At 36.1% G+C, this 26,686-nt stretch overlaps 1 protein-coding gene across 3 annotated transcripts in view; it reads right to left on the minus strand.

The window, feature by feature from the left end:
* MAP3K1 (mitogen-activated protein kinase kinase kinase 1) overlaps positions 1 to 26,686 on the minus strand; it is a 60,711-nt gene that overhangs the window by 8,569 nt on the left and 25,456 nt on the right. For all 3 annotated transcript variants that reach the window (XM_054652458.2, XM_054652459.2, XM_077171243.1), the window contains exons 2-16: positions 16,730 to 16,880; positions 14,563 to 14,769; positions 12,627 to 12,827; positions 11,753 to 11,869; positions 11,049 to 11,197; positions 8,580 to 8,701; positions 7,789 to 7,870; positions 7,488 to 7,665; positions 6,778 to 7,068; positions 6,220 to 6,341; positions 5,139 to 5,230; positions 4,740 to 4,929; positions 3,161 to 4,427; positions 1,967 to 2,119; positions 519 to 681 (exon numbers count right to left, since the gene is read on the minus strand). In XM_054652458.2, coding sequence (XP_054508433.2) covers positions 519 to 681; positions 1,967 to 2,119; positions 3,161 to 4,427; positions 4,740 to 4,929; positions 5,139 to 5,230; positions 6,220 to 6,341; positions 6,778 to 7,068; positions 7,488 to 7,665; positions 7,789 to 7,870; positions 8,580 to 8,701; positions 11,049 to 11,197; positions 11,753 to 11,869; positions 12,627 to 12,827; positions 14,563 to 14,769; positions 16,730 to 16,873 — 3,478 coding nt within the window. In that variant the 5' untranslated portion in view covers positions 16,874 to 16,880. The remainder of the gene's footprint in view (positions 1 to 518; positions 682 to 1,966; positions 2,120 to 3,160; positions 4,428 to 4,739; positions 4,930 to 5,138; positions 5,231 to 6,219; positions 6,342 to 6,777; positions 7,069 to 7,487; positions 7,666 to 7,788; positions 7,871 to 8,579; positions 8,702 to 11,048; positions 11,198 to 11,752; positions 11,870 to 12,626; positions 12,828 to 14,562; positions 14,770 to 16,729; positions 16,881 to 26,686) is intronic.

Raw genomic sequence — 26,686 nt, forward strand, 5'->3', positions numbered from 1 at the left:
AAACACTTCAATTTTTTTACTAGATTACCAGTTAAGAGGTTTAAGGTTTGAATTAATTTTTCCAAAAGCACTACTTACTACTTATTATTTGAAACTTACTTTAAATGTTCTTAAATACCTCTACACAATGCCTGACACAATTCTTATGAAAAATCTCGGGACAAAATAAGTGACAGGTATTCCAAACTTTCTAGGAAAGTTATTTTTAACAATAACCTATACCTACACAGATACACTGAAAATGCACTTCAGTTGGAAATAAATCAAAATTTAAAACTTCTCACTTGGAGTCGGAAATGGAAAGAAAAGTCAGGGTTTCCAACTGTTTTAAGAGATTAGGTTTGGAAAATTCCAAATCACAAAAGGATGCACCATTAAGAATATTGCTACATCCACTTCAGCTGTTCTCTAAGTAGACCTTTACACTGACTGAATACAGCAATGAAAATATAAATTCACAACCTCAAGCCATGCAATACCATTTCAAGACTCAAATGTTATTTTCATCAGTTGTTTACCTGCCATCCATTCAATAAACAGGTTATAGTTGCTCTTCTCGCATGTAGCACCCAACATTCGAATAATGTTAGGATGGTTCAGGTGACTCATCATCCTTATTTCTTCCCTCAGTGCTTCAACCACCTCTTCTTGTTCAGATGATGTGTTCCTGACATATGTCACCTGTTTTGAAATATAATATTCAGACTTACTAATTTAAGTACAAGTCCTGTAATCGCCTTTCAGTACAGCAGGAAGAAGAGGTTTTCACCCTCTGGAACTACTTTTTTACCTCCAACCCCACCAGTTGAGAACATATCTCCATGTGAGACAGTCATAGGAAATTAAGAGGGATCTTCTAGGGTACAAACAAAATCTTCTCCAAGTACAGAGTGGGGAAACATCCATCTTTTTTCAACTCTGTTTAAACTAGGAAAAAACCCTTGGTTTCCCAATATTGAGAAAAACGAAGAAAGAAAAGGCTTGAAATGGGATTCTGAATATCCCTTATAAAATTTTACCAATTAAATGATAAATGTTTCATAACTAAAGCTCTTACAGAAATTCAACTTGACAGATCAGAAGTAATGTAATTGGAGCCAATCTCAGCTGTGATCCATACTAAATATGACATACTGGTATGCTGCCGGGAATTTCCCCAGGCATTACCATCATCATCTCTCCAGGACCACATGGACAGTCCCACTTTTTCACAAGCAAAAGAGTTTCAAAGAAGGAAGAACTGGTGGCACATACTCTTTCCTTGAGCAACTTCAAAACATTTTCTCTACCTCATAGGTAAAACTTGATTTTTACTTCATTTTCTACACTTTTATCATTGTAGAACTGATAAAAGTGTTGGGACTAAACTGCCATCTGTTTTGTTACTACTAATTCAGCCCTAGGGCAGCTCTAGTGTGAACAATTTACTCACACCTGAAACCTTCAAAAATCTTGACTGAAGCATGTGCCTCTTCTCAGCCACAACTTCTGTATCTATTAATTTAAATAGTAAGAATACTCACCTCCAAGCTACCTTTAGTTAGTTAGCAAAGTTGAATCAGAAGATACAAATACTAAACTATATTTCCTCCATTTAAAGTTATAGGGAAAATATTCCTGACAAGTGAGGAGAAATTATTTAAAATAGCAACCTTGCAAATAGGGCATTCATTTGGAATCAAGTTATCTGGGCTCCATTCTTAACTCAATCACCATTTTATGAACTTGATAGAAGCGAAAACACACTTGAAGAACTATGGAAGAAAATGGGCATAGAACAAAGGCCTTTTTTTTTCACTCTAAGAAGACTAAAAAAGCTTGTATATATTAAGTTAATACATGCACATACAGGTTTTTTAAATTATGTTTCATGTAAGAACACATGACAGGGAGTAGAAGAAGCAGGAACACAAGAGGTCTGAAAGAGAAAAAACAAGAAAGTGAGGTACTTTCCTGAAGTATTTACCTGTTTTACAGCCATTAATGTCCCTGTTCCCACATCTTGAGCTTGGTAACAGGAAGAGAAAGCTCCAAGACCAATTTGCTGACCTTTAAGCCATTCTGCATCTTCTCTGTAATGGTGTTTTGCTTTGGTATGTCCAGGCAGGGTTTCTGGTGTCTGCAAATTAAATTCAAAATCAATTCCAAGTTTACTAACATGCATCTAAAATATAGACATTCTGAAGTGTTAGAAAATATCCAAGCTTACATGCCTCTCCTCTCCCTTACACTTCCTTGAACCGCTAGTTATATAGGTTCATATAGTTTATAGTTATATAGATGAGAGCACCAGAGTATTCTGTAACCCACATACTCTACTACATGAAACAGAGCTTCCTCTGTGTTACTACATGAAGGTGAAAGGCAAGATTAGAGGACACAAGTAGGAGCAGAATTTTTTTTCTATTCCTTGACTCACATTTAGTTAAGGCTTTAGCTGGCACCTACCAAAATATAACCAAAATCATGTTGTTTCCTATTTAATTTATCCCTCCAATTTTATGCTTAACATGTTGTTACCTCAAATGATCACAAATAAGCTTAAGGTAAGGCCTTAGCTTGCACCTACAATAAATAGAACCAAAATCAGGCTGTTTTCTATTTAATTTATCCCTCAAATTTTATGCTTTATGTGTTGCTGCCTTAAAGGATCACAAATACAATACTCCTTTAATCTATTATTATTTCTTGTGCTTTTTGTTTATTTGTAAATATATATGGGGTTTTTTTTCCTGACTAATAAAGTATCTCCATCTTCTCTCAAGATAGGATGACAAGATCTTTTCCCATTCTTTCTTTCAAAAAATTAGTTTGGTTATGTACAATTGCCTTCAAAGTAAATCAGCATTAGGACTCAGTACAGTTCTACTCTTGCTTAAATTTTTTTGTTTTATTTCCTGGTTTCCCCAATTTTACACTTTCTTTTTTGTCACTTTAAATGTTGATACATGATATAATGTTTATCTTGCAAACACCTTCTCTAGATTTCTTAATAACATGGAAGGATTCCTTTAGTACTCTCAAATTTATATCCCATTTCCTATGAAAGGGTATTGAGCACCTTCATGTTTTCTATCACTTTTGAAATATAATAGCACTGCTTTATCACTTCAGTGACCTTCAGTTGAGACTTAACCTAAATTCTCATGCGTATACTTACATCCTGCTGAATGATTATGATATCTTCACCATTTTCAACCTGTAGTTGGGGAATTACTGGCAAGGCATCTTGGGATGCTGACATTGCCATAGCAATAGCTAAAGCTTCCTCCTCTTCAGCTTCCATCTTTTCCTTGCATTTTTGATTATGATTTACATCATCTTTGTAAGTATCATCATTTTCTGCCCGCTCAGGAGAAAGAACTGCAACTTCGGACTTGAACGTAACTGTGCCATCACTAGTTGGCATGGAGGCCTCAAGCAGGTCCTCAATACTGGAATTGAGCTCTGCATTAACATCCAGCCGGCACTTCTCATCTACTGGTGTGAACACTGTCTCCTCGCTTGGTATAACTGCACTGCTATTGACATCACATTGGGGAATATCATTCAGGTCAAGTGTCATACTGCTTTTTAAGGTTTCTCCTTGCTTGTTCACATCACCTGGGGTGGGTCGTGATGGCTTTGGCCTATGTACATGACTGGATGGCAATGGCCTGGCTTGGGTGAAAACCGGAGAGAGTTTCTCAGGTTCTTTATTTTCAGAACAGTTTCGCTGAAACTGGAGAGAAAGTTTCCGCTGTGTTTGAGGAGAAGGTGAGGGGAGTTTGCAGGGAACAAATCCCTGAGGTCTGAGTTTAGAGACATCTGTTACAGTGCCAGCTGGTACAGATGGGTTTGATGGAGACAGAAGTGTTGGGAATAGTGACTGGGAATGACTGGATGAGGGAGAAGAGTTCACACACTGACTGTGGGGTTTTCCTTTTGTTTGAATGGCTGGTTTTGGTTGCTCAGTGGTTACTGATGAAACAGGAAGTCCCATAGCAAGCCCAGCTAGCATCTCAGAAATGTCATCTGGACTGGCACTCAGTTTTCTGTCACTTAAACCTTTCCCACTTTTCCCTGATAACTGGACAGTATTATTAGGAGTATTATTTTCTGTATTTTCTGGAGAGTTATCTGGCACAGGTAGGTGTAAAAAGTCTTCATGTCGGCATTCCCCAGAGTGCATTTCTTCCATGCCCAGCTGAATGGCTTCTGCAATTTCCATTTCATCTGCTATTGCCATCAGACGTCGACGCATCCTTGCATAATGAGTTGAGCTTGTCACACTCAACATATCTAACAGCTTTACAAAAATATGGGGCATTCTTGCTACCATTCTTGCTGCACTCAAAAATATTCTCCGTGACAGTTTGCCAACCATTGAGTGGGAATTGTCAATTGACTGCAAGGCGAAAGTTAAGAGGGAGAGAAGCTTCTTATACCTAAAAAAAGAAAAGTGGTGTTTTATAAACTGACATACTCTAGTTAACTAGTATCAAAAAAGCGGTTTCAAAACAAGGTATTTAGTTGTCAGTTCTGAAGTAGTAAGGAGATTTATTGTTGCACTGGTGCTTCAAAAATGCTTCACAGGTCAGTTGTTTTTAAAAAGACAACTACTCACTCTGTAAAGCAAGCACACTTTGCATATAAACATATGTTATTGTTTACAGGAATTAGAACAGTTACTTCTTTTATGAAATCAACAACAACAAATTCAACAAAGACTAACATTTGTATAGAGTACAAGAAAGTACCTGTCAGCTACAGTATCGGCCTGCAAGACATCTCCACAGACAATGTGGGGATAAAATTCACTAGGAAATTCCAACAGAAGTCTGTCTATTAGACAAAGTCGCCCCAGCAGTGCTTGCCAGTTGCTAGATTCAATTTCATTTCCAAGAATACAGTTTAAGACGTAATCAACACCTCCGATACCAATGGATCCTATAAAAAAGTTGATAAAATGAAGATTAGGTATTACGTTCAGAGTCTACACAAAGATCAGAACTATATCATACAGAATTACTCATTGTTTGCCCAAATTAGCCCCCTTCCAAACTGTTGACAGGAATATTGTTCTCTTTGCTATGCTTGTACTTGATAAATTCCAGTATTATTTGCTTGCATAATTTACTTGTATATGAAGTTATTACCAGATTTAAGTATTTCTCTCCCAACTGCCAACTCGCCCGCTTGACCTTTACACATCTCCAATAGCGTTGAGACTGAAAGTTGACTTGTTCGACTGTAAGAAAGTAAAACCAAAAGAAGAACTCCTTTAGCAAATGCTTTCAAGGAAAAACATCCTTTTCATTATACTTAAAAAATCATCACCTAGGAATTATGTGTAAAATGATTTCACACCACCTTATTCCAGTAAATTTCTATAACCCACTCTTGGTAAGCTTACCTTACAATGGTAATGTAAAGGTTGTGACATTTTTACCAAGATACTTCCAGAAATGTAATGTCTATCACTAATATACAAACAAAATCTCAAATTACCTTGTTCTCTTGCCAAATGTAGCCAAATGCATAAAAACACTTCTATTTTACTTACTACTTTAACTTTAGATATTCTCTTGCTAGACTGCTGCTGGGGGATCTCTAACTGCAGTTTCAGAAAAAAATGCTGTTTAGAAACTAAACCTTGAGAAACAAAACTCAAGCTGGTGGAGTTCTAGTTCATGTAGTTTACAGTGAAGGAAAAGAAATGGTTGGCCTGGAAGAACAAACAGGGTAGCCTAGGACAGGAAGACTCAAGCCAAGGGAGCTCACCCTAAATAGCTATCTCCTACCATTACAGTTTGAACTACAAATCAGAACTATAATGTTACTGCTACTACTTCATGGCAAACATGTTACAACTTCTGCTGAAGCAGGAAGAATACTAAGGAGTACTTGCTAATAGCTCTAAGGAGAGTCATGAGAAATAGGCCAAAACAACAAAAATGGAGATGGGAGGGATGGGTTCATGACTACACCTAACATCTTCCTTTACTTTAAGGGGGACAAAAAGCCCTTACAAAAACAAACTATACAATCACTTGCCTGCAAAGGCTACATATTTCAAGCCAGAAGTTTGCAAGCAGCAGTTAGGCTAGCAAAACAATGACATATATTTACAACCTACACATTTTATTTTAACACCAACTGGTTACACATGAATAGCACCAAATGAAGCTTTAAGGTATTTCAGTATTAATCCAAAATGAAGTACATGAGACATCATACCTGTTAGCATCTGCACATTTAACTAGTATCGTCTCTACAACTGGCTTGAGAAGTCGCTGTAGTTTAGTCCTCTCTGCCAAAGTATGACAGGGAGTGTACACCAGCATGGCTCTTAAAGTTTTCTAAGAGAAAGGGAAAAAAATACATATGAAATCCAACTAGATACACAATTTTAATTTTTTTAAAGAAACGTAAATAAGCATTGAAGAGTTGTAAATTTAGTTCTACATAAATTGTGTTCAAAATGTCAGTGAGATGTTCAAAGGATAAATAGCTTACTACATATTCACTGCTAAAACTGGTCAACTCCTCTTTGAGAGTGAAAAGACATAGAAATACTGTCAATACTTAGCACTGTGGCAAGTGACAGTGAAATCATGTCCTTTCACTTATGATGAGTATCTTGATCACTCCACTTTCAAAGCATACTTGAAAGTCACCAGTTCTGCTCAACAAGTATTAGGATTCCTGATTTCACCTATCTTCTCCCATTTCCTCCTCCTTCTAAAATGAAGTAATGTAAAATTAGTGGAATACAACAAGTAAACAACTACTTACTAAAGCAGCAACATACACTTTGTAGACAGGGTCAGCACAGACCATGGACAGCACACTGCAGCAGGATTCTACCACCACATCTCCTGAGATACTGGTCTGAGATGACCCACTAGCTGCTCCCAGAGCTCCAGCACTTGTGTTGTTTCCATTGCTGCTTCCAGAGTTTCCAGTGCTTTCACCGTTAGCCAGTAACAGAGCACCACTAACATCATGGGAAAGACGTCTAAGTGCCATCTCTCGTATATTCCAGTTTCGAGAAAACAAGCAGCCAACTAGCTCCATCCCAAATACCTGCCAAGGAAGAAAGCAACATTACAGGAGTCAAAATGAAAAATGCTGCAACTTAAGTACCTGATAAGAGCAATGAAAAAGAGGAAAGATATTTCTAGTTAAAAGTCATCAAGGCTGACAGCAAAAATATGTCCAAAGGCACAGTGTATTACAAAAGATTCTGTGACAGAAATAAAACATCGTCAATTAGATGCTACTTGGTTCTATAAAAACTCTGTTAAGAGAATTTTAACTACTAAGTATGAAGTCAGTTTCAAGACATTAACAGTCCTGAAATCAAGGTCTGGCTATACCAGACAAAAATAACAGCAGAAATTAAGGAAATACAAGTTCTCATTTTTAAGTGCATTGACCCCATGTTCAGCTAAACCCATCTTCACACTTTAGAGTCTATTAGGTCTTTCACAGAAGAGAATTACCTGAATCCATGGCTCAGCTGAATCTTTATATGTAGAAGGGATCTGCTGGACTCCATAATGAGTAAGGTTAAAATTGCTATCTTGAGTTCTTCTCTGTGATCCAACTGCTGACTGCTGCTGAGATTGTTGCTGAACCATACGGAGAACAGAAGAATCCACAGGGCTTGGTAATTCATGACTACGGATCAAGAACAACACAGATTGCAAATTAAATATCTGAGGTGAATAATGCAGCATATTCAGAAATATCAATTAAAGATCCAGAAACAGATAGCTTATTGTACACCAACTGAATCCTCACCTATAGAAATCATGAGATCTCCATTTAGATCTACAGAGTGGACAGATGAGTGGCTCTCTGTTTCTTCTGCATTCTTCTGCCCCTGGAATACAGCAACAGGATCATATGCACTGAAGTTTTATAGTGTACAAAACCAGAAGATGGAATAACTACTTCTAAGTTTTACTGAAGAACATTAGTTTCATAACTAATGCTTTTGAACTAAGCCACTTTCAACAGCCTGAGCATTAAAATATGGGTGCTTAAACATTTTTTTCTGCATGAACAAATGCTTCACTTTAGTACTACAATTAATATTTTAATTTATGAACTGAAATTCAGGTCCTTTTTTACCTCAAATATACAAAAATTTTATTTGTTAATGCAAAATGCAAATATTTATATATTTTATTTGATGTATTATAGAAACACACTTCATAATTCATTATATAACCCTAGCTAGCTCTACATGACTTTTATGCATTCTACAGCCAATTCACAGGGAGCTGAAAGTCCGTTCCTAACCTTGTTCTAATTAGACATATTGTTTTCACTCAGGTGAACCTCTAAACCTGCAGGTAACTTCTCTATCAGAGCATCGAATTACAAACTTGGTTTGTGAATAACTGATGAAATAAGGTGTATCAATAGTACCTGAATGATACCAAATTTTGAGAGTTACCAGTCATCATTTACAAGCAGATTTCTGTTTTTTTAACTGAACATAAAACAAACAACTCAAAAACATACTAAGCTATAATACTTTTGCAGGTTTAGAGTCACCAGAACTTGACAAAACAAAGATAGCATACATATTGACATGCAGTGGTGGTGTAATTTGTTTCTGCAGCCATCTTCACACACAGTTAGACTCTCTTCATCCAGCATGCCTAACAAACAAATGGGGCACATCTGTTCTTCTTCATCCTTCATACTACAAAAAGAGACATTTGTGATTGTAGAAGAGGCATATCAGAATTCAGAACAGGCTTTAACAGTGAGAAAAGATTAACTTCCAGTTTGGAACAATCACTTCTGGATAACTTTAGGCTATTCGTGAATCATTCTCCTAAACCTTGGTCTGAATAAGTAAGCAACCAGATTTTTAGAAGCACTGAGTACAGACAACACTTTGTTAAAAGGAAAGGGAAAGTCACAAAACACATGACATGTTTTCAAACTAGGTCAGATACCAATTAGAGATTGAAAGGCCCAGCTTTGGGCACTTAACATTTTTTCCCTAAGGCTTCTTTAAACAAACCAACCTTCACTTTTTAATTTATCATTTGGGTTTGAAAACCCAACGAATTCTTATACTTTGAAAACTACTCACATTCTTTTTCATTACATTTCTTTCAAAGTAAGGAGTCACAAGGCAGTTTTTAGCCTTTTACAAGAAACTGTAAATACTCTTTGATGAACATATTAAAACTCAAAAACTAAACAACTACTCAAGAATTTTCTGCCACTAACAGAAACTGATGGAACAGATTCGCATAAACACTAACATACATGTCACATACAGATATTTAAAAAACCTATTTTCCCTTTTTTGCTGTTTCTGTTTTATTTTTATCCGCTTTCATTTTTAAATGGATAACCATTTGCCAAAAAAAATTCTTCTAAACTTAAACAACATGCAATGAAAAGCACAGATTTTAAATCTACTGCAATACTGTTTAAATATGCAAAACTCTAATTACTCATGGCAAAAAAAATAAATTACAGTTGGTGTGCATCTAAAACTTTGCAGGCATCCTGCATTTGTTCACCAACAATATATTTTCAAAATAAAATTAACTTGTACATGCATTATTTCTATACACATGTATTCCTTTCTATTTCTCTGTAAATGCTTGCAAAGCTGTTTCTTCCTTGAAAGCTCCACAAAGTAAGCTTACAATTAAAAATAATTCTCCACATGTGTGTGTATATGTAAATATACATTAATTAGAAACTTATTTTTGACAAATTAGCAGTAAGCAAAACATAATTGCTAGTCACAGGAACTATCAGAACTGAGTAAACTTCTAACTCAAATGAATCTGATACTCAGTGTTATTCAATTCCTATATCATACACATTTATATTTGGACAGAACAGTAGACAGGCAGAACAGTAGCTTCTCTGATTGAATCAGTATTGCAGGGTGAATCAGTACCACGAGGTGTACTGGCAAACAACTGAAAATCTTTCCTCCTGTAAGAAGTGATAACTAATGCAGCAAAGTTCACAATCCTGTGGCGAAAAAAAAGATTTCCTACACAAAGCATTGACATAAAAGGAACTGGCTTGCCAGGTAAGTAGTTCCAGAGTAATTATGTATTTAACAACTTTGTTTATGCAACTTATTTACAGAGACACAGTTTGGAAAAATAAGTAAAAGATGAAATGAGAATAAAGGCAGTCTGTATATCAGAATTATAAACCTGTCTGAATATATTCATCTTACTATATGCTCATTATCACAAAGTAACATATCAAAGTACTCCTTAAGTTAGATTCCACTTCATACAAAACAAAGCCTCAATTAGGCTTGCTGTCTTTGGTCTGACCTCTCTAAATGAAGTAGAGTTTACCCACTAAATTATGCAAGCACAAATTATTTGTTAAAAAAATTAATCAGTATCTTTTCAAAACCATGGAAAAGTATGTACAAAAGAACTCAAGTAGAAATAGTCAAGGAAAAAAATATGAAAGAATAACACATCACTGGAAATTCATAGACAAGGCATGAATTCACAGGCATAACTAGTATGTTAATAGCTCTCTTAAAATAATTTAATCAACCATTTTTAATTAAGTAGTTTTAAAAACATATGCTTGCTTCTGTTTTTATATTCATGTACGTGTTTATATAGTGTGCATTTAACCTAAACATTTTTCAGTGTATTGTTAGAGGCACAAGCTTTTCTCCAAAGCAGGACAGGAGACAAAAAAAATCACATTTATTCTTTTGTTAACATTTGCACAAGTGCTGTACTAAAAAAAAAGTTGCAAACAATAGGCTCCCAAAGTTGACATATGCTTCAATCTGCACTCAAGATTTAAAAGTTTGTTTCGCAAAATTATTTTCACAACTTTACTTAACATCTTCCAAACAGAAGTTACAAAACAAATATGCCCACTTGGTACCACAATGACTAATGTATGCTTGATTTGATTGCTTGCAAATGCAGAGACTTAACGTGGCTTGAAATGAACGCAGCTTTGAACGAAAAGAATGTAGGTGACTCTGAAACTACATAATAAAGCTTGTAATTCCTTTAAAAAATACTAACCTGTTTTCTGAACTAGATGTAGAAGTACTAGATGATGACAATGTATGAGAATTTGACATGCGTGAGACAAACTTCTGGATGGTGTTACGAGATGGAGCTTTGATCCTCGAGCTACGCCTACTGTGATATTTCTGGAACAAACTCTCAACCTAACATCAGAAAAAGATAGCAACAGTCTTATTTATGCTATGAATATCTTGTAATTAAAAGTCATATTACCAAAGCGTAAACTACTGCTAACAGGAAAAATCTATTCACCTTCACAATAATGCATTAGCAGTCGCAGCAGCAATTTCAGAAGTCTTACTACTAAAAAGATCACAAGAAACATTTTACACCAAAAACTTATCTGCTTATTGAAAATAAATATAAGCTTAAAGTATACACACAATTACTTCAAAATACCCACATTTTTTCTTCCTTTTAGCAAATCAGTGAGACAGATCTATAAATCTTAATAGAAAATCTCATGAGTTGAATTACTCATCAAACTACAGCTCTCTACTATTTATGCAGTTATGTCTTATATTTGCAGGTAATTTTTTCCACTTACAAAACTCCTGAGACTGAATTAAAGATATAATTATAAACATATATTCTTGTTACTTTGAAATCTAACAGTTTTCAGTATGTTTCAGATAGTGTCCTGAAGACATTATGGAGTGTATTCTAGATCATTATTACATCTATCAGAAATTGATTACCTCAAAGTTCTTCAGCGTCTTTCTCCAGAGCATTGGATCTGAAGGTTCAAGCTGAAAGACCCTCAGCATAACAAACAGCAGATGAATACAAAAGGTCCCACGGCCACAGCTACAAGTCTGCAAAGAAAAGAATGTCCTATGGTTCTATTGACTTGACAATTTTTCCACATTTAAGTGTATCATAGAACATCCCCACCCCTCAACAAAAATAAGTATTTCATATATAGGCATAAATGTTCTCTTGCATAACCTTACAAAAACAGAGAATTCCTAAAATATTATTAAGAAATGCATACATGAATGCATAAAATTACGACACCAGTTTTCAATTTATTTTCTTCCCCTGCCCCCCTCTTTTTTTTATCAACTGAAGCTATTTTTATGCTTCACACTGGAAGTATGATGTCACAAGATGACATCAATCAAACTTAAATGACATGCTTCTGTTCACCCAACCTGGATGTGTCCCAGTACTGCATCACATTAGTACCAAGAAAGCCTATGAAAAGGATCTCAATTATGGGTATGAATGAAATTGTCACACTATTAAGAGAATTATGTGTTTGTAATTTATACACATTCCATGAATAGAGGAATTAACTGACCAAATTTTAGCCAAGAACATCTAAGACATATAATTCAGAGCCACTTCTAAGAATGAGTCTTTTTTTCTTTTAAAAAAGAGAAACTTTTCAAATGTAATGTAATTTGCAAATTACAAACCAATTTTGGTAGTGCATGAGTACAGATTAGAACTTGTAAACATTAATTTATAGAACAGTGATCATCATTTGAACAAATCTGGCTTTGAACAGTTTTCCAAGGTTAACTATGAATTGATAAAAGCTATGGACAACACAAAGATGTTCCCTACCTGAGGCCCAATAAACACTCTGTATTTATTATCAGGGCTGTCGCCTCCAATTAAGAAGGAGTTGGGTCCTATCTGCTGCAGCAGGTACAGCCTAGCTCGCATCACTTTGTTGACTCGGCGATTTGTCTCCTCAGGGCTGTACGGGGAGAAGCCATCCGGAGATGGGGCTCGTCGAGGCGGTGTGATCCGTCCGCTCTGAAACTACACAATGCCTCCGTCATGAGCAGCCAAAGGACAAAAAAATGTTTAAATAGGCATGGTTTGTTTATCTATTTACTGAGTAAGCGTCCCCAAAACCTGGAACTACTACAATCTGTTCGACTATATGATTTAAAAGGATTACTTTTCTCCCATGCCCAGTAGCCAAGGGCAGAAGAAAATTGAAATTCTGCAGCTGAAGCTTGTCTGACACCAGGACACAAAAGGAGTCTTTCAAATTGCTTCTTATTTTCATGTTGTCATAGGTTGCCTTACCATATTACTACTGAATTATCAATTGTAATTCAATCTGAAGATAATAAGGGACTTATGACTCCATAAAGGAGATTATTCTATATAGCTGTAACACTAATCTATTTCCTAAATGAAAAAATGCTATGACTGCAGGTTAAAAAAGGGAATATAACTTCAAGATCAAAAGTTTATTTTCCAAAGAAAATAAAAAAAAAAGATACAGCTTGCTCCCTTTTCCACCAGTTAAGCAACTTTTAGATGAGGATGTTTTGGGGTTTTTTTAATATTGTTTCCCCATAATCAAAAAGTAAATGGCCCAAACATTTTGGGAAGATTGTCTTCATTTAAGTTCTTCACATTTCTAACATTATGAGATGCACTAATGGTTCCATCCCATTTCAGATCTTCTGCTTTTATTTGTATGCATTGAATTTCATGTTAGGATGAAAGTAATAATGAATTCACTGTCCATCATATAAGTAAAATATAAACTAGATTTCTAATGTTTTTAATGTGAGGAGTTAATATAAAACAAAAATCCCAAGCAGGTAAAAATAGTTGTTTTCTCTTATTTAACCTTTCAATTTCTCTTGTCAAGAGGAAAGGACCAGTGCTTCTGTCTTGTAACTTCTGATACTTATCTCTAGTTCAGAAGAATGGCAGTACATATTTTAACTGATACTGGAAAAACTTGTTTAGAACAATGGGAAAATAAAACCAATTAGATCTTATTTATCCTCTAATTGCATTGTGAATTGCACTGTGAATTTAACTGTTGATGACCCTTTTTACAACAAGCTAGAGTGTTAGATATTGCTCAAAATATACTCTTGGTCTTCTTTAATTAAGCCAGTTACTCTTGCTCAAAACATTCTATTCTAGATGTTCTCTAGAATGCAGTGATAGTAAGTGTAGACTTCTAACAAAGTACATGCATAAGTCTTCCCTAATCTGTACATAAAGGTAAGTTCTGAAATAGAGGATCACTACAGCATACCAGTAAGACTTTTCCACAGGAATTTTCATCTCATCCACAGTCCCATCCTTAATGGACTATACCTGCCCAGAGAACTGACAGGCAGGAGACACTGACTACAGTTATTAAAAAAAAAGAAAGACAAGAAAAAAAAACCTCACCAACGAACAAAAAAAACCAAACCAAACAAAACAACAACAAAAAACCACTCACCAACAAAAATCTACCAGCACTTCTTCATGCTAATCAAGCTAAGAAAACATACATGTATTCATGATTGAGTACTTATATTTCTTTGTTTATTCCCTAGCAAATGAAAGCAGGACTGAAGGAAAAAGAAAACACACATGAGAAATACCATATGAGATATATGGGTCACTCAAGTGATATCCTGTAATAACCTCCTTATATCAGCATCTTGTTCTACAGAGGAAGGACCAGCTGCCCTTATAAGCAAGATTGTAGAATATAGCCAAACTGAAAATTACATCACAGCTTGCAACTTACAGGCACTGGAGATACCCTTTTTCTTCTAACACCTGGTGACTCAGATTTAACTGTCCTAGCAGATGATGAAGAGGAACTGCTAGGAGAAGGACTACGTCTTCCTTTTTGTGTAGGTGAAGAAGCAGTGCTATGTCCTTCAGCTTGAGGATCTAGACAGAGTTTGTTCATTTCTGATCCATCTACTTTTCCAGGGATAGGTTTCACCACCTTGCAGGAATTAAACCAGATGTTAAAATTATTAATTGGTAATTTCACATTAAAGCAAAGCAAATTAATCAATAATTCCTTTGTTGTAATTAAGCTGTTATATGGATATCCAAATACTTCTTAGGCCATACTACTAACATTTGAGAGGAATTAGCTTAATGATCTATATGCAACACAAAAGCAAGAACCTCTTCCTGTCAGTTTGTGCAGCTTATATTAGTTATGGCAAAAACTGATTTGATTCTCAAAGTACTCCTGTAACTATCATTCATGATACCTAAAAAAACCAGCTGTTTCCCCACTGGGATAGTAGAAGCCAAGATAATTTTCTTCTCTACGGGTACTGTTCTTATCAAGACCTATAATACTGGATCCATGCATTCCACACAGTACCAGCTGAAAAATACTAGGCCTACTATTTCTTTAACACAACACTTTTGCAAAACAAAGACTTCAAACATGGAGGTAATCCAGCAAAATTAAGTATCCCATTCTTTGTAAAAACCATGCCCAGGTTTTTTGTCTGCCATACAAGCAAAACAGCTACACCACATCCAGTACTGAGCTAACCACTATGCATGGTGGATAGAGGGGGTGCTCAAGCAAAGGGAGCACATACACAGTAGTGCTTTGTTACATCAACACTAAATTTTGACATTGAGAATTGGAATATTTCAAGACATTATTTCAGCTTTCTGCCAGCCAGACCCACATAATGCATAAGAAGAGTAACCTCCCTGGCAATCAAATTAAAAACAGTCACATTGGGTAGATTCAGTTTTAGTTCTTCATTTCTCAGTGTCTCAGAGGCTTGACTCAACACTGGAAGGAAGTTCCAAGCAACGACTCAGATAAACAGAGCACATCTCTCCTAGAAAGTTCCAGAAGTCTCTTTAAGACAAAAACTGAAAGGGGCTTTCCATCCTCAGGATAGTAAGAGATACTTGGACTCAGTGCCCAGTTACAAAAGCGAACAAGATACAAGAGAAATATAAAGAACAGTGAAAACCCTTTTTTCCCTCCTATCAATTAATGCAGTAATATCAAAGCAGTAATGCCTCTCCTTGTCTGGAAGATCAAAATGCAAATTCATGTACCTATGGACAAACTACTTGTGTTAAAAACATCAGAAGTGTCAAATTATAGTAACTGAGAATCTAGAGCACCAAATCTTGTATTAACACATCCAAAAACCTCAAGGGAAGTGGGCTGAGGAGGGAAATAATTTCAACCTATTCAGTAACCCAAGAACATTTAAATTTTTTAAGTTAAAATTGTGTTATTTGAACCTTTGAGGTAATGGGTTTGGTGCACTTTTAAGTATTTTCAACATTACTTCTCACAACAGAACCAACAGAACCTTCTTATTTCTGTTCCAGAAAAGCTGTCCCCAGACACTTGCCTATTGCATCAGATAATCTTAACTTTACATTAGTGGTACATGGGAGTCATATCAACCAACTACGTTCATAGGTAAGTAATGGGTATTAATTAAGCAACATTATAGTGAATAGAATTGGAACTACTCCTAAAGTATTTCAGGTCTGATCTGCCTACGTTTCTTAAAAGCCATTTATGCCAAAGCAGGATCCAAAAGGCTGAGAGAACACTGCCTTGCAAGCTTCATGAGAGCGGAGAGCTGGCTGAAGGAGCAGCAGAGCTTGCGTTTGCTCCAGGCTTTAGCAGGTTTTTACCCTCGGTCGCTGGAGGGCAGCAGCGCCGCAGCCGCGCAGAGCGCAGCGCCCCGATAACGCCCGGGCTCAAAAACAAACAGCAACCACCGCGGGACGCTGCTCTCAGCCCGCCCCGCTGCCCTGACAAACACAGGAAACGGACACGAGCACCACAACTAAGAGTAGAGACATTGCAAAGAAAAAAAGGTTTCTAATAGAAAGAAATTTAAGTGATTTTTATTTGCAATAGCTGCTACAGATGCTGTCCTTCCATCAGTGACACTCACCACAGGGCCTCTTCTGCTTCTTCTTTCCAGCCATTCATGCTTCCAGGCTGGCATACATGTTGCCTTGAGTTTCTCCCTGATCATGCGCTCTTCTGGGCGGTCATCCATCTTCTGCAACCCCCTAAGGGTTTCTTTATTCTCCATGTCACGACTACAGCAAAGAAAAAAAGTCATAAACACAATTAATTTCAGTTGAAGTATAATGTCACAGCATTCTTAAACTTTGTGCCACCCTATTCTCCCTCTCCTTACAATGCAGCTGCTAAAACATTATTTCCACCAGACTACAAAAAGCCTTTTAAGAGTTACAACTAATCTCTTCTGCCCTTTGAAGCAGAATACCTGTTTAGAAGGATATTTCTTTAAAATGTGTGCACTGCTTGTCGCATTGAATACCCAGTAAAAACGAAGATCTTGGCAAATACAAAACCAATACAAAAATTATCCTCTATGTAATGTCAAGCCATTAATCAAAGGCTTCACAAATATTGCAATGGTTCATACATTTTTTCTTCATTTAAAAATTATTTACCAAGTTAATATTAATTAAAGACAAAAAATTCCCATAATCATAGCACGCACAAGCATGAAACTATGTACCTAGTGCTTCTTCATATATTAACTCTGCTCAAAAACAGAGAACTCATAAACTAACACACAGTAAGTATCAGAGAATACTAAAATGGCCTGGGTTGGAAGAACTCTTAAAGATCATCTAGCTCTGACCCTCTCACTGTGGGCAGGGACACATCCCACTAGACCAGGCTGCCCCATCCAACCTGGCCTAAACTGTATTTAAACTAGACACAGAAGTCACAAAATTAAGGCTAGTGGCCTTGTGAGTTCTTTCCAGGTGACTAATGGCTCATGAGCTCTTAAAATCAGTAAGAGCAAAATACAGTAAGAGCAAAAATTCACAGCAAGTTCATATCTGTAAAATGAAAATTTAATCCATTTGGGCTTGTACTTTTTCACCTACAGCAAAGTAGTTCCTTGTGATTGCTGGCAACAACAAAAAGGCAAGAATACTGTCAGACACTGAAAAACAAATATGAACAGTCTGGAAGATTTCCTGATTCTGCTGAGCTATCTGCTAAATCACCAAGAAAACCACATTCTTAAGCAGCAGCACATGATCCCCACCCATCTTCTTGAAGCCAATCTCTTTCAAAATAAGCAAGCTTGATTAAGCCAACTGTCAGAATGAGATTTTATTCTAAAAATAAAATCACAACTTAAAAAGAGAGTAAATAATAATTTAGCTACAAGCACTGCTTTCTTCCATGCAATCTCAGCTTCTAAAACATTTAACCATGCAGTCACAACTGCATTTATGTATGATGACCTAAAAATATATCCCCTGCATTCTTCATTGCAATAAAATTATGTTAAAATTATAATTCCTATCTTCAGCAGCATTGTATTACTGAGGTCATTTATCACAAATAAACATGCTTTAAAGAAAATGAGAAGTTTTTGCAGGTCAGAAGGAGAGTACTGTTATTTTTTTTCTTCTCTTATTGTAGAGACAAAGGAAACAAAGGATTGTGAGGCAGGAAATAATACTTCCTGTTCAGTGCTGAAATGTAATAAGCAGATGGACACTGTAAAGAAAATATATTTTCTTTCAGGCTAACTTCTAAACCTACTATTAATAACTGATTTTAGATATGCAGAACTGTGTGGTTCTAGTGATTAAGGACTTAAAAATATTTATAAGTAGAAACAAAATCCACCTAAGAATGAATGTTTTTTCAGAGGTAGTAAAGCATTCATGCTTGCTTAATTTTAAAAGTAATGCAAATGAATTCCATAACACTGCCTTCTAGATACAGACACAAAAGTAGTGATAATTAATGAAAACCAAAGATATTATAGCAGTAGGTAGAGTTCAAATGAAAAACATGCCTGAAAATTTCAAATGCAGAAGAAACTACTGTATAAATAGTCAACTTTAAATTTTTTCCTCAGTCAAAAAATCTGTTCAAGGACAAAAAAATATTTTATAAGAACACAGCTCTTAAGTAACATAGGCACAAGTTAAAACATGATTATTTTTATATTAGTTACTTCATGGCATGAACCATCTCGGTTGCACGAATACTTCATATACTAGACAGAAAATACCAGTAGTGAAAGAACCACACAGTATTTCATTTGTTCATATAACCATGATTAACTTCCCAACTGATACAAAAAAAGTCTTTTAGAGGCCCTTGGACTTGAATTCATGAACAATGTAATACAACAGTAGAGGCTTTACAATCTCTGCTTGTTCTCTAAAAAGCAGAAGCAGCTATCTTCCTCTCATGTGACAGCTAAACCGATCTACTCTTTTCTGCACAAAGAACTCTTGTGCTTTCTCTACACGCAGGTGGGAAAGACCAACTGTGTCTGAAAGCTTTTGCTTAGTATATCAGTTATCTCTTGCAGAATTTAAGTTGTATGTTTATCCATATGTATTTATTTTTACTTATGGAGCACAACTTCTTAAGTGATCGAAACAACTTCATATTTTATATTTTAAAGCAAGCCTTGGCTAAAATATTCATTAGAATATTCGTACCTGCTGGGTCCATGGAAAAAATATTTTTCCTGTGACTGCACCAAACTCCTACATACTGCAAGATACCCTCACCTTGTGACCCTGAACCTACACGGTTCAGGGTTTGGTTTTTTTTGTTTGTTTGTTTTTTACATCTTAAGCAAACTCCCTCATCTATTCCAGGCAAGCTAATGTTTTTCTACACAGCGATGTCTAGATTGCCAGTATCAGATCACTTTACCTCAGCACAAAATAAAAACAAGAAATCCAGAGCATATTCCACCAAGGACTTCATCCTGCAGTGTACAGAGTATTTTGATCTTCACAGAGTAGCACCTATTTGCAATAGCCACATACTTCAATGATTCTCAGGTGGTGTTTAATTTGAATCAGAGTACAATGCTAATGAGCAAGCTAAAAACAAACCTCAGAGAACATGCTTGAGCCAGGAGAGCCTTACATTTCTCAACAGCCCACTTCTGTGCTTCATTAGGAAGCAAGGATTTTGCTCTTAAATGTTTCAGCTTCTCATGAGTCAAAGAAAAAAAGATAAAAGGCACTTTTTTTCTGATAAATTTTAACTTTTTAACTTTGCCTCCCTTCCCCAACTCCAAGTATCTTCTAAATTCTTTGTATTGGTATTTTCAAACCAACAGACAACAGCTCCTGTATTAATAGTCAAGAAATTCCAAAGAAATGGGTCTAAACTGAGTTCTAGAGTACTGAGCAAGGTCAACAGTGTGATGAATACTGGAGTTTAATGCATAAGATCACTGATATACACTTTAATAATTCCATTATTAACTTTGGATTATTTGCTTCATGAACTACAAAACTCAATACAGTAAGATTAACACACTGCATGGAAACAATCACTGCAACATCTTACAGACCAGAGAAAGCAAAATGTCCTTCATTTCTGTGTCTCAGTTTTGAAGACCTGCAAACAGCAATTGAGTAGCTAGATCATTAACAACTTGTTTTCTATGGATCAATGACTCAGTATTTTATACTGAGGTATGCATTACACATGCTATTTTAGTGAACTATGGTAAAGTACATAAGCAAACTTTATTTCTAAGAGCTTAGTGAATTCACTGTAAGTATTTTTCTTACAGAAGTATATAATGGCCTATGAAAGCTCAACTGTAGCTCCAGTTCGTTTGCCAATTGTACATTTCATTGTACTTCTCAACAATTAGATGTCTTGGCTTCCCTGCTATCTTGTATGGGTAAAAAAGCTTTATCCAATAGCCAGAATGGACACATTTTATTAGCAGCAGGAAGACAGAAAAAACACAAGCTGAAAGAGGAGTCAATTCACCAAGAAAGGGAAAGGAAGTTCTATATGCTATATCTGCAAGTATCCAGTCATAGCAAGAAGAAAAATTATTAGTTGCTGAGTTGTTTGTTTTTTTTTTTTAAACATCCGAAGCAAATTAGCAAAAGTAACTTGCATATGAGCAGTGGTCAAACCATGGGGAACCAGAAGAAACATTATGAACAGAAGTAGTCACAACATAGCTATGTCAGAACAATCAATGGAGTTACTAACAGGTTTGATGGAAGAGCACTGGATGAAAAAGAACACGTACAGCAGACATTTTATAATCTGTCCAATAAAAATGCTATCTATTATAACAATCACAAATGGAAGTGACCTTAGATGAGATATAAAGATCTCATTTTGAGGATCTTAAGCAAGAACTAAGAATATGGTCACCCAGCTAAATGCAATCCAAGCCTCAACATGTCCCAAGAACACCAGGCTGTTGGCCAGGCTGCCAGGAGGCATGGCACATAGGAGCAGTGCTCAATGTGAAGAACAGGGACAAAAGAGTTAGCCATTCCCTGAACTGAGGAGGTCAGCTACTACTATGTTAGACAGCTTCCTGCCACAGTTCCAGCACTGCTCATGGTTTCTCTTTTGCCATTAAGTACTTCTAATGAAATCAAGACTAGTAAATAAGAAACAGAGCAAGATGGACAAGCCATGGTCTGACCTCCTGACATGTCTCCTGTTCCTTCTCCTGATGATTTGCTACTGCTGATACCTACCATCTAACTACACATGTCCGTTCTAACAATACAAAAGGTATGGCACATACTATGAAAATCTTGACAAAGAACTTTCTCATGCTGGTAATAAATGGCAGCAACTGCCACTTAACAATAGAATTGAATGTGCTACACATCCTAGAGACAAAGGTACTTGGCTTCCTAAAATAGTTACAGACACTTTAGCTGGACGTTATAGAAGCGTGAAATTTAGTTGTATTACTCTGTTAAGAGTACTCCCTCCAAGGCTGGTATGTTAAAAGGTGCAATTGTCAAAGAGAGTATTTCACTGCTAACAGGACAATATTCACAATCAAAGCCTAACTGCACAGACTGAGCCATCCCCTTCAGTGGAACCTCAGGATCATCCTTCATCTGAGCCTCAGTGATGAAGGCTCAAAACTCCAAAGACAGATGTCAAAACATACAGAGGTAGATTTCCTGCATAGGTTTTCTAGCTCCTATGAAGTAAAATTCACCTATATAAAACATTTGTTTTATTTCTTGCTCTGAAACCACCTAGCTAATCCTTTGAGATACATTATTCAGTAGCCACAGAAAATGAGTCCTCCTACAAAACAAGAAACAACAGCCTCTGTTTGCAACAGATACTTGCTACGAAGCTAATGAAATGGGTTTCTGTCCGATGTGTTTCTTAAAAAAGCTATCAGACACCTCACACCAGTATTACAGAAAAGTTCTTAGGACTCTCTAATTCTTTCTCTCATTATTTAGTCAGCCAGTCACAGTCCAGATTGATCAGGGTGTACACACAGGTGTTTTCAAAACAGCAGTAAAGTTACATGATCTCTCGGACTCTACACTTCCATACTAAATGCTTTAGAGAGAGAATTTGGTACTTTATCTCTAAAACCCTTAAAGTTTATGCCATTATTGAACAGAATTTGTAGGACTTCCAGGAGGTAGATAATTTATATTGATACAAGAGACCCAAAGGTAATAATAATTGTGTAGTTTAATTATTTTAATTATGAATTTTGCTTAATATACCCAAAATGAGATTATAAAGGTTCATATACTTATTACTATATAAAAAACTTCAGCATCCCAGCAGAGATCAGAACCCAGTATGCTCAGTTCATGTTATGCCAGCTGAAGAGAATATGCAAGTCCTATCCCCATCATGGTGCAACATAGCACTGGGTCTTATTTCAAAAACAGCAGTAATGTCATTACAAAGACTGAAGAGGAGTGCTCACTGACAGCTATACGACTAGTTCACCAGCACCAGATTGTAGGATCTCACACACAGGTGTTAGGGATTCTTTCCCCCAGCTCAGCCCTCTAGAGCTGTCCTCTAGCTCTTACTGAAGTGGAAGAACAAGTTTTTACTTGTTAGGTATCATGTAAGTCAACTCCCTTTTTAACAGAATCAAATTCTTCACTTCTAGAATGAAGTTTGATCTCTTAGGCACCAAATTGATCTTTTGCCCCAGATTCATCAAGGCTGAATGATGAATTCCTAGCTCAAATTAGGAATACTAGCTGAAATGTGATTGGCCAACACATGGAAAGGATCAGGTCGGAGCAGATACGGCCATCGCTGATGCAGAACTCGGAAGCCAATAATGGAAAGATGAGAATTAAATGTAGGGTTCCTGAGATACAATTAAATACAATTAATTAAATACAATTCCTTAAACAAAGTTCTCACTGGAAATGATTTTGATATGTCAATATGTCCAGTACATATCCTACTGCTTCAAGCGTCTGTCCTATTTTTAAAGACAAAATTTCTTATTGTATATTAGGTGTCAGAGAAGAATAAAACATCTCCACACATAATGCATGGGATTAAGAGTTTCTAAGCCAATTTTACTCCCCTGTCACCAGTAGAGAACATCAGATATTTTATACAAAAAATTATGCTTTGAATCAGCTTAAGATACTAGGGTTAAGCAGATAAACCTGCATCACATTCTCCACCCTCAATGAGAATGGTGGAAATAAGATACAAACAAGTAACTTGGACAGGAGAATTTAAAAGCTACAACCTACTAAATTATTTCTGTAATAGTTACAAATAAGAAAAAAAATAGAATGTCTTGGTGCTGTTCAAAATGGCAGAATCATCAGTAGATACCAAATGTTCAGAGATTACTGGTGGAAAGTTCTCTCAGCAAAATATGATCATAAAAATGAACAATGAAAGAAAGCAAATGAAAAAAACTGAAGGCTTATATATATTATTTCTGTAAAACAAACACAACATACTCTACAAATTTTAGGTCTTAATAACTGGTTAGTTTAGTCTGGCCTCACAGAAGGGGACAAGGGATGCAGAAAGAAATTTTACAGGACTCCTCCTGCTCTTTCTGAAGAATGATCTGACTGACAGGCTTTCATGATAATCATTATTTCTCACCAGGGTTATATTTGTTTCTTCGCATACACTGCTGACAATTACAACCAATTATCATTGTTATCAGTTAGTTATACTGAAGTGGCAATCAGAAGTCATGAAGCAGGCCCCTAGTATTCTAAGCATTCCAATTTGTTTTTTAAATTTATGTTCTGTTATTTGGTACTAATTTTTTAAAGTTTAAGCTTTATCTTTTTTCCTCCTTTCATATTTCTTGTCTATATATTTATCAATCCAAGTCACATTGGGAATTTATATCATTAGTGTGATATCATGATATAAAGAGTAAGCTATACTAAACAGGCACTAAAGAGAGATATGTCTTGCTCACTGACAGTCAGACCCATTCAAAAAGGCCTTGTGCTCTGAAGATTCATGTATACACTGAATTTTGCTCAAAGGCCAAAGTGGGCTAAATGTTTCCACAGAGATTTCTGACTCTGTGGAAACATTTAGCCCACTTTGGCCTTCTTCTCTGTCACAAGAAGTTTTCCTACAATGCAGAAATAACATAAAAAATTCCTTGCAAGCCTATTCTGAGTAACTGCTGGGTGAAAAAAATATAACCCCAGCAACCCTGAACCACTTATGGTAGATACCTATTGAAGAGCATTATCTTCTATCAGCAGAGAGCCACCAGGGAACTGGCTCTCACCATGAAGATCCAGATTTAGGTTCTGCAGATCCTTAGTGCTCACAATGCAGTGGCTTTGCAGGTATAGACTGCTCTGTGCTGAACAGGGTTGTCTCCTGTGGAACAACGAGAACTTTTGATGGTATCTATCAGCTAACCTAACCACAGGCCAACCATACACTAACTACATCCACTTTAACGATGGCAGCTACTACTGCAAATGTTTATTTTTTAAAACAACAAGCTACCATGACAAAAAAAAAAAAAGAGGAAAAGGCATTCAAAACTTCTGTGAGCATATGGCTAAAAATGATACAGCCTCAGAAACTCCTGTTTTGTCTCCTTAAAATCTACAGAATAAAGAGAAAAGTACAGGAATCTTACCAGATAAGGAAGAGAGTCTTTAGCAAGACAATTTTTAAAAATTAAAAAAAATCAGTGAAGTTAGCAAGCAATAAAAATATTTTTCCATAATAATAAATCAGGGCTATATAACAAAACAAGAAAGTCAATATAGGACAGTAAGTATACTTCTTAAAAATATATCATTGTTTCTTATCTTCAGTGGGTTCCCGAGATTTGATCTTAAAACTTTGCTGCTTTCCCATCTTACTTATATCAATGTATTTAAGTTATATTTAAGTTTTATAAAAGTATTTAAGTTTTTAATTTATAGCAATGCATACTTATTATGAAATGTAAATCTTGATACTAACTAGAAATTACATACTGTCAGAGTAAAAATGTAATGAGCTCATTTCCGTTTGATATGGGTCTGGGTAAAGGAAATGGGTATTTTTAGCATTTGCTTAAAAACTGACTTACAAATTGCAGACTCATTCACACAGCAGTGTGAAAGCATAACACAAGAGAAGCATTACTCCATGAGAATTTCAGCTTGTCAGCAGTGACTTGAGGAAAGACACTGTTCCATGCAAATCACATTTGATCAGAAAGGTTTGCACTGAAGTTTACAGATTAACCATTTAATCCCAGGCTCCTAGGCACAATACATTCAAGTATGCACAAGCGACTGCTAATAACAGCATCATAAAACATGGGCACCCCCCCACAAAAAGAGAGGAATAACATTACATTGATCTAGAAAGATGCATCAGAATCTGATAATATAGACAGATACTGCACTTATGCAAAACATGCTAGTATATGAAAAGGAATAGTCTGATTTCATCAAGACATACCATACAAGAGGAATTAAAAGCAGTAGGAAGGTTTATACAGTACTTCAGGGATGATGTAACAGTAAGAGCTATTAGGTCAGCTGGTATCAGTTTTCCTATTTGTGAAACATTCTTAAAAAATGAAACCAGCAAAACTAATTCATTCTTATCTAGTGACAAATATGTGGTCCTTCTAAGACCAGGTTCATGAAGTATTTGACACGAAGGGCTAAGTCTTAAAGAGACCCTAGTGGTGAATAGAGATGCCTTAATTATGTTCAGATTTCAGTTAGCACACTGACTGCCAGCAGACTATTCCCAACCTGAAGGTTTTGTGGGCTACCAAGAACTGTCATCCCTCTGCTTATAAAAACCACTGCTCAGAACATACAGCTCTACACACTGATTGCATCTCACTCTGACCACTATCCTGAGATCTCTAGAACTATGGCTTCATTCATTACAGAAAAAGTAATAAGTGGAGGGGGGCGGAAGGTAAATTGCACTTCATGCAGAATGTCATCAGATAGCATTCACTTAATGTGAATTTAAAATGTTGTGGAGGAAGCTGAGGGTGGCACCTTCACTTTTGCCTTTCAGCTGTCCACCAGAAAATGCTTTGGCTACTCGTAATTTCTTGCATTTATTTTGGCAATTTTTGACTCAAGCACTTTTTAGTATTCCCATGCTTGCCAGCTTTAAGAAATATTATCTTTCCTCCAGGATTGTGTGGAGTGATTGTTTAGCAAAAATTCTTAAAGTACCATCACTTTACTCATTACACCACAACTTTGCACACTGAAAGCCACTGCATGCATAAGGCAGTACAAAAAGACTAAAATATATGACCTATTGGAAAAAATGAACCACACTGTGGAACATCCCCAAATCTACACAGATATTTATTCATCTGCAACTACTGCTTTATTCAAACATTCTGGTTTGTACTTACAGTGTAGTTGGAACTACAACGTAGTTACAGCTAGAATACTATGGAACAACGTAGTTGGAACAAATCGGTCTCTGACATCACACAGGACTTTGAGACCACAAAATATATTGAACATAAATAGTAACATTTTAAAATGAGTAACAAACACTAAGTAACATGAGTAACAATCATGTCACCTGTATGTACAGTTGGCAGAATGCTGAA

This window comes from Agelaius phoeniceus, chromosome Z, assembly GCF_051311805.1.
Source record: "Agelaius phoeniceus isolate bAgePho1 chromosome Z, bAgePho1.hap1, whole genome shotgun sequence".
Taxonomy (NCBI): Eukaryota; Metazoa; Chordata; class Aves; order Passeriformes; family Icteridae; genus Agelaius; species Agelaius phoeniceus.